The following is a 14460-nucleotide window of genomic DNA, read 5'->3' as shown; positions in this document are numbered from 1 at the left end:
ACCATATCACATTATGTCTCTACCACCATATCACATTATGTCTCTACCACCATATGACATTATGTCTCTACCACCATATCACATTATGTCTCTACCATCCATATCACATTATGTCTCTACCACCATATCACATTATGTCTCTACCACCATATCACATTATGTCTCTACCACCATATCACATTATGTCTCTACCACCATCCATATCACATTATGTCTCTACCACCATATCACATTATGTCTCTACCATCCATATCACATTATGTCTCTACCACCATCTATATCACATTATGTCTCTACTACCATCCATATCACATTATGTCTCTACCATCCATATCACATTATGTCTCTACCACCATATCACATTATGTCTCTACCACCATCCATATCACATTATGTCTCTACCACCATATCACATTATGTCTCTACCACCATCCATATCACATTATGTCTCTACCACTATCCATATCACATTATGTCTCTACCACCATATCACATTATGTCTCTACCACCATATCACATTATGTCTCTACTACCATATCACATTATGTCTCTACCACCATATCACATTATGTCTCTACCACCATCCATATCACATTATGTCTCTACCATCATATCACATTACGTCTCTACCATCATATCACATTATGTCTCTACCACCATATCACATTGTCTCTACCACCATATAACATTATGTCTCTACCATCCATATCACATTATGTCTCTACTACCATCCATATCACATTATGTCTCTACCACCATATCACATTATGTCTCTACCATCCATATCACATTATGTCTTACTAGCATCCATATCACATTATGTCTCTACCACCATATCACATTATGTCTCTACCACCATATCACATTATGTCTCTTCTACCATATCACATTATGTCTCTACCACACTATATCACATTATGTCTCTACCACCATATCACATTATGTCTCTACTATCATCCATATCACATTATGTCTCTACCACCATATCACATTATGTCTCTACCACCATCCATATCACATTATGTCTCTACTACCATATCACATTATGTCTCTACCACCATATCACATTATGTCTCTACTACCATATCACATTATGTCTCTACCACCATATCACATTATGTCTCTACCACCATATCACATTATGTCTCTACCACCATATCACATTATGTCTCTAATACCATATCACATTAAGTCTCTACCACCATATCACATTATGTCTCTACCACCATCCATATCACATTATGTCTCTACCACCATATCACATTATGTCTCTACTATCATATCACATTATGTCTCTACCACCATATCACATTATGTCTCTACCATCCATATCACATTATGTCTCTACCACCATATCACATTATGTCTCTACCATCCATATAACATTATGTCTCTACCACCATATCACATTATGTCTCTACCACCATATCACATTATGTCTCTACCACCATATCACATTATGTCTCTACCACCATATCACATTATGTCTCTACCATCCATATCACATTATGTCTCTACCACCATATCACATTATGTCTCTACCACCATATCACATTTTGTCTCTACCACCATATCACATTATGTCTCTACCACCATCCATATCACATTATGTCTCTACCACCATATCACATTATGTCTCTACCATCCATATCACATTATGTCTCTACCACCATCTATATCACATTATGTCTCTACTACCATCCATATCACATTATGTCTCTACCATCCATATCACATTATGTCTCTACCACCATATCACATTATGTCTCTACCACCATATCACATTATGTCTCTACCACCATCCATATCACATTATGTCTCTACTACCATCCATATCACATTATGTCTCTACTACCATCCATATCACATTATGTCTCTACCACCATATCACATTATGTCTCTACCACCATATCACATTATGTCTCTACCATCCATATCACATTATGTCTTACTACCATCCATATCACATTATGTCTCTACCACCATATCACATTATGTCTCTACCACCATCCATATCACATTATGTCTCTACCACTATCCATATCACATTATGTCTCTACCATCCATATCACATTATGTCTCTACCACCATATCACATTATGTCTCTACTACCATATCACATTATGTCTCTACCACCATATCACATTATGTCTCTACCACCATATCACATTATGTCTCTACTACCATCCATATCACATTATGTCTCTACCATCCATATCACATTATGTCTCTACCATCCATATCACATTATGTCTCTACCACCATATCACATTATGTCTCTACCACCATATCACATTATGTCTCTACCATCCATATCACATTATGTCTCTACCACCAACCATATCACATTATGTCTCTAGCACCATCCATATCACATTATGTCTCTACCATCCATATCACATTATGTCTCTACCACCATATCACATTATGTCTCTACCACCATCCATATCACATTATGTCTCTACTACCATATCACATTATGTCTCTACCACCATATCACATTATGTCTCTACAACCATATCACATTATGTCTCTACCACCATATCACATTATGTCTCTACCACCATATGACATTATGTCTCTACCACCATATCACATTATGTCTCTACCATCCATATCACATTATGTCTCTACCACCATATCACATTATGTCTCTACCACCATATCACATTATGTCTCTACCACCATATCACATTATGTCTCTACCACCATCCATATCACATTATGTCTCTACCACCATATCACATTATGTCTCTACCATCCATATCACATTATGTCTCTACCACCATCTATATCACATTATGTCTCTACTACCATCCATATCACATTATGTCTCTACCATCCATATCACATTATGTCTCTACCACCATATCACATTATGTCTCTACCACCATCCATATCACATTATGTCTCTACCACTATCCATATCACATTATGTCTCTACCACCATATCACATTATGTCTCTACCACCATATCACATTATGTCTCTACTACCATATCACATTATGTCTCTACCACCATATCACATTATGTCTCTACCACCATCCATATCACATTATGTCTCTACCATCATATCACATTAAGTCTCTACCATCATATCACATTATGTCTCTACCACCATATCACATTGTCTCTACCACCATATAACATTATGTCTCTACCATCCATATCACATTATGTCTCTACTACCATCCATATCACATTATGTCTCTACCACCATATCACATTATGTCTCTACCATCCATATCACATTATGTCTTACTAGCATCCATATCACATTATGTCTCTACCACCATATCACATTATGTCTCTACCACCATATCACATTATGTCTCTACCACTATCCATATCACATTATGTCTCTACCATCCATATCACATTATGTCTCTACCACCATATCACATTATGTCTCTACTACCATATCACATTATGTCTCTACCACCATATCACATTATGTCTCTACCACCATATCACATTATGTCTCTTCTACCATATCACATTATGTCTCTACCACCATATCACATTATGTCTCTACCACCATATCACATTATGTCTCTACTATCATCCATATCACATTATGTCTCTACCATCCATATCACATTATGTCTCTACCATCCATATCACATTATGTCTCTACCACCATATCACATTATGTCTCTACCACCATATCACATTATGTCTCTACCATCCATATCACATTATGTCTCTACCACCATCCATATCACATTATGTCTCTACCACCATCCATATCACATTATGTCTCTACCATCCATATCACATTATGTCTCTACCACCATATCACATTATGTCTCTACCACCATATCACATTATGTCTCTACCACCATCCATATCACATTATGTCTCTACTACCATATCACATTATGTCTCTACCACCATATCACATTATGTCTCTACTACCATATCACATTATGTCTCTACCACCATATCACATTATGTCTCTACCACCATATCACATTATGTCTCTACCACCATATCACATTATGTCTCTACTACCATATCACATTAAGTCTCTACCACCATATCACATTATGTCTCTACCACCATCCATATCACATTATGTCTCTACCACCATATCACATTATGTCTCTACTATCATATCACATTATGTCTCTACCACCATATCACATTATGTCTCTACCATCCATATCACATTATGTCTCTACCACCATATCACATTATGTCTCTACCATCCATATCACATTATGTCTCTACCACCATATCACATTATGTCTCTACCACCATATCACATTATGTCTCTACCACCATATCACATTATGTCTCTACCACCATATCACATTATGTCTCTACCATCCATATCACATTATGTCTCTACCACCATATCACATTATGTCTCTACCACCATATCACATTTTGTCTCTACCACCATATCACATTATATCTCTACCACCATCCATATCACATTATGTCTCTACCACCATATCACATTATGTCTCTACCATCCATATCACATTATGTCTCTACCACCATCTATATCACATTATGTCTCTACTACCATCCATATCACATTATGTCTCTACCATCCATATCACATTATGTCTCTACCACCATATCACATTATGTCTCTACCACCATCCATATCACATTATGTCTCTACCACCATATCACATTATGTCTCTACCACCATCCATATCACATTATGTCTCTACCACTATCCATATCACATTATGTCTCTACCACCATATCACATTATGTCTCTACCACCATATCACATTATGTCTCTACCACCATATCACATTATGTCTCTACCACCATCCATATCACATTATGTCTCTACCACCATATCACATTGTCTCTACCACCATATCACATTATGTCTCTACCACCATATCACATTATTTCTCTACTACCATCCATATCACATTATGTCTCTACCACCATATCACATTATGTCTCTACCATCCATATCACATTATGTCTCTACCACCATATCACATTATGTCTCTACTACCATATCACATTATGTCTCTACCACCATATCACATTATGTCTCTACTCGCATATCACATTATGTCTCTACCACCATATCACATTATGTCTCTACCACCATATCACATTATGTCTCTACCACCATATCACATTATGTCTCTACCACCATCCATATCACATTATGTCTCTACTACCATATCACATTATGTCTCTACCACCATATCACATTATGTCTCTACCACCCATATCACATTATGTCTCTACCACCATCCATATCACATTATGTCTCTACCACCATCCATATCACATTATGTCTCTACCACCATCCATATCACATTATGTCTCTACCACCATATCACATTATGTCTCTACCACCATATCACATTATGTCTCTACCACCATATCACATTATGTCTCTACCACCATCCATATCACATTATGTCTCTACCACCATCCATATCACATTATGTCTCTACTACCATATCACATTATGTCTCTACCACCATATCACATTATGTCTCTACCATCCATATCACATTATGTCTCTACCACCATCCATATCACATTATGTCTCTACCACCATATCACATTATGTCTCTACCATCCATATCACGTTATGTCTCTACTACCACCATATCACATTATGTCTCTACCACCATCCATATCACATTATGTCTCTACCACCATATCACATTATGTCTCTACCACCATATCACATTATGTCTCTACTATCATATCACATTATGTCTCTACCACCATATCACATTATGTCTCTACTACCATCCATATCACATTATGTCTCTACCACATCCATATCACATTATGTCTCTACCACCATATCACATTATGTCTCTACCATCCATATCACATTATGTCTCTACCACCATATCACATTATGTCTCTACCACCATATCACATTATGTCTCTACCACCATATCACATTATGTCTCTACCACCATCCATATCACATTATGTCTCTACTACCATCCATATCACATTATGTCTCTACCACCATATCACATTATGTCTCTACCACCATCCATATCACATTATGTCTCTACCACTATCCATATCACATTGTCTCTACCATCCATATCACATTATGTCTCTACCACCATCCATATCACATTATGTCTCTACCACCATATCACATTGTCTCTACCATCCATATCACATTATGTCTCTACCACCATATCACATTATGTCTCTACCACCATATCACATTATGTCTCTACCACCATCCATATCACATTATGTCTCTACTACCATCCATATCACATTATGTCTCTACCACCATATCACATTATGTCTCTACCACCATCCATATCACATTATGTCTCTACCACCATATCACATTATGTCTCTACCACCATCCATATCACATTATGTCTCTACCACCATCCATATCACATTATGTCTCTACCACCATATCACATTATGTCTCTACTACCATATCACATTATGTCTCTACCACCATATCACATTATGTCTCTACCATCCATATCACATTATGTCTCTACCACCATCCATATCACATTATGTCTCTACCACCATATCACATTATGTCTCTACTATCATATCACATTATGTCTCTACCATCCATATCACATTATGTCTCTACCATCCATATCACATTATGTCTCTATCACCATATCACATTATGTCTCTACCATCCATATCACATTATGTCTCTACCATCATATCACATTATGTCTCTACCACCATATCACATTATGTCTCTACCACCATCCATATCACATTATGTCTCTACCACCATATCACATTATGTCTCTACCACATCCATATCACATTATGTCTCTACCACCATATCACATTATGTCTCTACTACCATCCATATCACATTATGTCTCTACCACCATCTATATCACATTATGTCTCTACCACCATATCACATTATGTCTCTACCATCCATATCACATTATGTCTCTACCACCATCTATATCACATTATGTCTCTACTACCATATCACATTATGTCTCTACCACCATATCACATTATGTCTCTACCATCCATATCACATTATGTCTCTACCACCATCCATATCACATTATGTCTCTACCACTATCCATATCACATTATGTCTCTACCACCATATCACATTGTGTCTCTACCACCATCCATATCACATTATGTCTCTACTACCATCCATATCACATTATGCCTCTACTACCATATCACATTATGCCTCTACTACCATATCACATTATGTCTCTACCATCATATCACATTATGTCTCTACTACCATCCATATCACATTATGTCTCTACTACCATATCACATTATGCCTCTACTACCATATCACATTATGTCTCTACCACCATATCACATTATGTCTCTACTACCATATCACATTATGTCTCTACCATCCATATCACATTATGTCTCTTCCACCATGACGCAGCCACACACACACACACACACACACACACACACACACACACACACACACACACACACACACACACACACACACACACACACACACACACACACTCAAAAATCTAACCATAACCTGTACTCTTACCCTAACCTTAACCCTAACCTTAAACCTAAATCTAATTCTGAGCCTAACACTAATTCTAACCTTAACCCTAAATCCCCTTGAAATAGCATTTGGTCCCCACAATTATAGTTAAACACATCCACACACACACACACACACACACACACTCACACTGACACTCACTCACAACACTCTCAGTCCTGCTCTACTTAACTCTACAACGACCAGAGAGGGCTCTGTTCAAGGGTGTTTATGATCAAGAGACATTCGTTCACAGCTGAGATATTATTCAGTAGTATTCTAGAGTTCTGATGATCTCTCGTTGTCTCCAACGTTCTGGTTCTATTTCCTGTCACGGGTACTTGTTCTAGAGTGGGAGCTTGACATTGGAAATGAATTAATTAGCTCCATTGTTTGGGTTTTTGTATCTGAAGTAGCTTTACCCTTCACACGTAGAAATACACACATATGAGTGCTGGCACGTACACACCCAAGTGCACACACTTCTCCAACCTTGCCGTTTTCTGCTACTGTGTAATTGTGCAATTTCTTAGCTTTATTTATTTCCTTCATTCTTTTTTAACCACCCTATTCTTGTCTTCCAACCCCTGTCCTCTCTCTATAACCCCTCCTCCCCTTCTTGTCTTCCAATCCCTGTCCTCTCTCTCTATAACCCCTCCTCCCCCTTCTTGTCTTCCAACCCCTGTCCTCTCTCTCTATAACCCCTCCTCCCCCTTCTTGTCTTCCAACCCCTGTCCTCTCTCTCTATAACCCCTCTTCCCCCTTCTTGTCTTCCAATCCCTGTCCTCTCTCTCTATAACCCCTCCTCCCCCTTCTTGTCTTCCAACCCCTGTCCTCTCTCTCTATAACCCCTCCTCCCCCTTCTTGTCTTCCAACCCCTGTCCTCTCTCTCTATAACCCCTCCTCCCCCTTCTTGTCTTCCAACCCCTGTCCTCTCTCTCTATAACCCCTCCTCCCCCTTCTTGTCTTCCAATCCCTGTCCTCTCTCTCTATAACCCCTCCTCCCCCTTCTTGTCTTCCAACCCCTGTCCTCTCTCTCTATAACCCCTCCTCCTCCTTCTTGTCTTCCAATCCCTGTCCTCTCTCTCTAAACCCCTCCTCCCCCTTCTTGTCTTCCAAACCCTGTCCTCTCTCTCTATAACCCCTCCTCCTCCTTCTTGTCTTCCAATCCCTGTCCTCTCTCTCTAAACCCCTCCTCCTCCTTCTTGTCTTCCAATCCCTGTCCTCTCTCTCTATAACCCCTCCTCCCCCTTCTTGTCTTCCAATCCCTGTCCTCTCTCTCTATAACCCCTCCTCCCCTTCTTGTCTTACAATCCCTGTCCTCTCTCTCTAAACCCCTCCTCCCCCTTCTTGTCTTCCAATCCCTGTCCTCTCTCTCTAAACCCCTCCTCCCCCTTCTTGTCTTCCAATCCCTGTCCTCTCTCTCTAAACCCCTCCTCCCCCTTCTTGTCTTCCAATCCCTGTCCTCTCTCCATCTAAACCCCTCCTCCTCCTTCTTGTCTTCCAATCCCTGTCCTCTCTCTCTATAACCCCTCCTCCCCCTTCTTGTCTTCCAATCCCTGTCCTCTCTCTCTAAACCCCTCCTCCTCTTCCTTCTCTCTATTCTCTAGATGCAAGACGCTATGGGCTATGAACTTCCCTGGGCCTATTTTGTCAGTCTCGTCATCTTTGGATCATTTTTCGTTCTAAATCTGGTTCTGGGGGTGTTGAGCGGGTAAGAGCGCTGAGTGTGTGTTCGTGTGTGTGTGCATGTGCGTGTGTGTGTGTTTGCCCTCCCTTTGACCGCAGACCAGACAACAAGACTCCTGGGACAGAGAAAGAGAGGGATGAAAAGAGTCTATACGAAGGAGGGGAGAGGGAGGAGACAGAAAGGAGGGGAGAGGGGGGAGACACTCAGAAAGGAGGGGAGAGGGGGAGACACTCAGAAAGGAGGGGAGAGGGGGAGACAGAACGGAGGGGAGAGGGGGGAGACACTCAGAAAGGAGGGGAGAGGGAGGAGACACTCAGAAAGGAGGGGAGAGGGGGGAGAAACTCAGAAAGGAGGGGAGAGGGGGGAGACGGAACGGAGGGGAGAGGGGGGAGACACTCAGAAAGGAGGGGAGAGGGGGGAGACACTCAGAAAGGAGGGGAGAGGGAGGAGACACTCAGAAAGGAGGGGAGAGGGGGAGACACTCAGAAAGGAGGGGAGAGGGGGAGACACTCAGAAAGGAGGGGAGAGGGGGGAGACACTCAGAAAGGAGGGGAGAGGGGGGAGACAGAACGGAGGGGAGAGGGGGGAGACAGAACGGAGGGGAGAGGGGGGAGACACTCAGAACGGAGGGGAGAGGGGGAGAAACTCAGAAAGGAGGGGAGAGGGGGGAGACGGAACGGAGGGGAGAGGGGGAGACACTCAGAAAGGAGGGGAGAGGGGGAGACACTCAGAAAGGAGGGGAGAGGGGGGAGACACTCAGAAAGGAGGGGAGAGGGAGGAGAAACTCAGAAAGGAGGGGAGAGGGGGGAGACACTCAGAAAGGAGGGGAGAGGGGGGAGACAGAACGGAGGGGAGAGGGAGGAGACACTCAGAAAGGAGGGGAGAGGGGGGAGACACTCAGAAAGGAGGGGAGAGGGGGAGACACTCAGAAAGGAGGGGAGAGGGGAGGAGACACTCAGAAAGGAGGGGAGAGGGGGGAGACACTCAGAAAGGAGGGGAGAGGGGGAGACACTCAGAAAGGAGGGGAGAGGGGGAGACACTCAGAAAGGAGGGGAGAGGGGGGAGACACTCAGAAAGGACGGGAGAGGGGGAGACACTCAGAAAGGAGGGGAGTGGGGGGAGACACTCAGAAAGGAGGGGAGAGGGGGGAGACAGAACGGAGGGGAGAGGGGGGGAGACACTCAGAAAGGAGGGGAGAGGGGGGAGACAGAAAGGAGGGGAGAGGGGGGAGACACTCAGAAAGGAGGGGAGAGGGGGGAGACACTCAGAAAGGAGGGGAGAGGGGGGAGACACTCAGAAAGGAGGGGAGAGGGGGAGACAGAACGGAGGGGAGAGGGGGAGACACTCAGAAAGGAGGGGAGAGGGGGAGACACTCAGAACGGAGGGGAGAGGGGGGAGACAGAACGGAGGGGAGAGGGGGGAGACACTCAGAAAGGAGGGGAGAGGGGGAGATAGAACGGAGGGGAGAGGGGGGAGACACTCAGAAAGGAGGGGAGAGGGGGGAGACACTCAGAAAGGAGGGGAGAGGGGGGACACACTCAGAAAGGAGGGGAGAGGGGGAGACAGAAAGGAGGGGAGAGGGGGGAGACACTCAGAAAGGAGGGGAGAGGGGGAGACAGAAAGGAGGGGAGAGGGGGAGACACTCAGAAAGGACGGGAGAGGGGGGAGACACTCAGAAAGGAGGGGAGAGGGGGGAGACACTCAGAAAGGAGGGGAGAGGGGGGAGACACTCAGAAAGGAGGGGAGAGGGGGGAGACACTCAGAAAGGAGGGGAGAGGGAGGCTCCGAAAGGAGGGGAGAGGGGGGAGACACTCAGAAAGGAGGGGAGAGGGGGGAGACACTCAGAAAGGAGGGGAGAGGAAAAACTGGAAAAAATCTGGAAAAACTAATCTGCCGTTCAAACGAAGCCAGCATATGCTTGCTTAATTAACATAGACATTCCAAACCCTACCAAATCAGAATTCAGAATAGAAAAAACTCCGTCCAAAATCCATTCAGTCATTTCAGTGAAAGTCTCCACAAGGCTTCAGTCATTTCAGTGAAAGTCTCCACAAGGCTTCAGTCATTTCAGTGAAAGTCTCCACAAGGCTTCAGTCACCTGTGACTGGTCGACAGAGGGTCTGACATGTTACCTTAGGCTCTAGTCACAGTGGAAAGGTAGGTTGATATGCATCTTTAGAGAAGCCTCAAGGGACAGGTTCAGGAGCGGGTCAATGCAAGGGATTAGGTAGGGAGAGGAAGAGGAGGAGGAGGAAGTGAAGAAAGGAGGAGGAGGAGAGGAGTATTCTGGGAATGTAATGCCCAGTATCAGGTAGAAACGGTGTGTGTGTGTGTGTGTGTGTGTGTGTGTGTGTGTGTGTGTGTGTGTGTGTGTGTGTAGATAGGTTGACGTGTGCGTTGACATGTGTCGTACCGGCCGTATGGTAAACCCAACCACCTGTCTGTCCGCTTTATGGTAATATGTCCTGAGTGGTTGCCGGGGGTGACGTGATGTCACAACCTCTCAACGCATGCTGGTGTTTCCACAGGAGAGTCGCACAGTGTTCACAGATCACAGAGAGAGAGAGCAGGACATTTTCTCTCTCTCTCCTTTCTCCCCCTTCTCTCTCTCTCCTCTCTGTCCTCTCTTTCCCCTCTCCTTTCTCTCTCCTTTTCTCTCTCCTTTCTCCTTCTCTCTCTCTCCTCCCCCCATTCATCACTACAGTGGGAGAAGTCAGTACTGTAGATAAACCTTTTCTCTTCTCCTCTGTGTGGTTCAACCCAGGCATCCCCCCCGGGGCGCTCCTACTCACTTAAAAACCTTTTATCCCCCATTTAAAACCCACTGGCTTTGTTTCTGCAGCATAAAGCTCACTTCTGCAGGTGGTCCCCGTTTTCTGGTTTTACCCAACACTGAGTCATGTTGCCAAGTATAAGACTTACACACACACAGCCGAGAAACGCACTGATAAATGATTTAGACTCAGGTTGATTTAGAGGTACACTCTTAGAAATAAAGGTGCCATCTTGAACCTAAAAGGGTTATTCGTCTGTCCCCATAGGAGAACCCTTTGAAATACCCTTTTGGGTTCAATGTAGAGCCCTTCCACAAAGGGTTCTGACTGAAACCAAAAAGGGTTCTACCTACAACCCAAAAGGGTTCTCCTGACCTACAGTATGGGGACAGCTGAAAAACCCTTTTGGAACCCTTTTTTCTAAGAGTGTAGAAACAATACAAGTCTGATAAAAAAAATATCTGAGGAGTGTTGGAATTGAAATCTTCCTGGTAACTAAGCAGGAACTAAGGTTATTATGGGGTGGTCTGTGAGGTGTAACACATTGGGACTAACTTGGTTCATCTGTGGGCCATAATATTGTGTTAGCCCACTGAGCTTAAGCCCAGTGGTGGAAAAAGTATGCAATTGTCATACTTGAGTAAAAGTAAAGATACCTTAATAGAAAATGACTCAAGTAACAGTGAAAGTCACCCAGTAACATACTACTTGAGTAAAAAGTCTAAAAGTATTTGGTTTTAAATATACTGAATTATCAAAAGCAAGTGTAATTGCTAAAATATACTTAAGTATCAAAAGTAAAAGTATAAAGTATTTAAAATTACTCATATTAAGGAAACCAGACGGCACCATTTTCTTGTTTTTTAATTTACGGATAGCCAGGGGCACATTCCAACACTCAGACATCATTTACAACAAAGCATGTGTGTTTAGTGAGTCCACCAGATCAGAGGCAGCCGATAACCAGGGATGTTCTCTTGATAAGTGTGTGAATTGGACCATTTTCCTGTCCTGCTGAGCATTCAAAATGTAACGAGTACTTTTAGGTGTCAGGGAAAATGTATGGAGTAAAAAGTACATTATTTTCTTTAGGAATGTAGTGAAGTAAAAGTAAAAGTTGCCAAAAATATAAATAGTAAAGTACAGAAACCCCCAAAAACTACTTAAGTAGAACTTGAAAGTATTTTTACTGAAGTACTTTACATCACTGCTTTAGCCTAGGTAGGCAATCAGGTCTTGAGGTCTCAGACAAGGGTTACAACCTTCCCTGTGGCTCAGTTGGTAGAGCATGGTGTTTGCAATGCCAGCATGGTGTGTGCAACGCCAGGGTTGTGGGTTTGATTCCCACGGGGAGCCAGAACAAAAAATATATATCTAAAAAAAAAAAATGTATGAAATGTATGCATTCACTACTGTAAGTTGCTCTGGATAAGAGCATCTGCTAAATGACTAAAATGTAAATGTTACTCCATTACACACAGGCAGGTCCAGTGGAGTCTTGTTGCTCTGTGTTGAAGGGACATTAACTGTTGTTGCTCTGTGTGTGTTGAAGGGACATTAACTGTTGTTGCTCTGTGTGTGTTGAAGGGACATTAACTGTTGTTGCTCTCTCTGTGTGTGTTGAAGGGACATTAACTATTGTTGAAGGGACATTAACTCTCCCCTGCCTCCTCTCTCCCATCTCTTCCCAGGTCAACGACGCTGTAGGGAGTGGCTGGCCCTGGCTCTATTTTGTCACGCTAATCATCATAGGGTCATTTTTTGTGCTTAACTTGGTGTTGGGGGTGTTGAGCGGGTAAGAACTGGTTCTACTGCAGGTTCTAATGGAGCTTGGCCTCTTCCTCTTCGGCTGACTGACTGACTGGTTCTGCCGTGGCCTTTTCTCCCTGCTTGTCTGACTGGTTCAACCATGGCCTCTTCTGTCTGTCTGTCTGTCTGTCTGTCTGTCTGACTGACTGACTGACTGACTGACTGGTTATAATATGGCCTGTAATGGTATTATTCTCTACTTGACTGACTGACCGCTCCTCTGGTCTGCCTGCTTGAAGGACTGACTGATGCTTATTTAACCTGTTCTCTTTGCCTGACTGACTGGTTCTGCTGTGGCCTCTTCTTCCAGCCTGACTTACAGACGGTTATCGTTGTCTTTCTGCCTGACTGGCTAGTTAAAATGTGGCATCTTCTTGATACCTGACTGACTGGTTCTACTGTTGTTCTCCTCTCTGACTGACTGGTTCTGCTGTTGTTCTCCTCTCTGACTGACTGGTTCTACTGTTGTTCTCCTCTCTGACTGACTGGTTCTACTGTTGTTCTCCTCTCTGACTGACTGGTTCTGCTGTTGTTCTCCTCTCTGACTGACTGGTTCTGCTGTTGTTCTCCTCTCTGACTGACTGGTTCTACTGTTGTTCTCCTCTCTGACTGACTGGTTCTGCTGTTGTTCTCCTCTCTGACTGACTGGTTCTGCTGTTGTTCTCCTCTCTGA

The 14460-nt window shown here is 43.1% G+C and overlaps 1 protein-coding gene across 1 annotated transcript in view; it reads left to right on the top strand.

Annotated features, from left to right (window-relative positions):
• Nucleotides 1–14460, top strand: part of LOC106609797 (voltage-dependent L-type calcium channel subunit alpha-1C) — a 588474-nt gene that overhangs the window by 445054 nt on the left and 128960 nt on the right. The window contains exon 8 of the mRNA XM_045722531.1: nucleotides 9125–9228. Within this exon, the coding sequence (XP_045578487.1) occupies nucleotides 9125–9228 (104 nt within the window). The remainder of the gene's footprint in view (nucleotides 1–9124; nucleotides 9229–14460) is intronic.

Source organism: Salmo salar, chromosome ssa07 (assembly GCF_905237065.1).
Source record: "Salmo salar chromosome ssa07, Ssal_v3.1, whole genome shotgun sequence".
Classification (NCBI taxonomy): Eukaryota; Metazoa; Chordata; class Actinopteri; order Salmoniformes; family Salmonidae; genus Salmo; species Salmo salar.
Note: the sequence above shows the minus strand (reverse complement) of the source record. Positions and strands in the feature narration are given on the sequence as shown.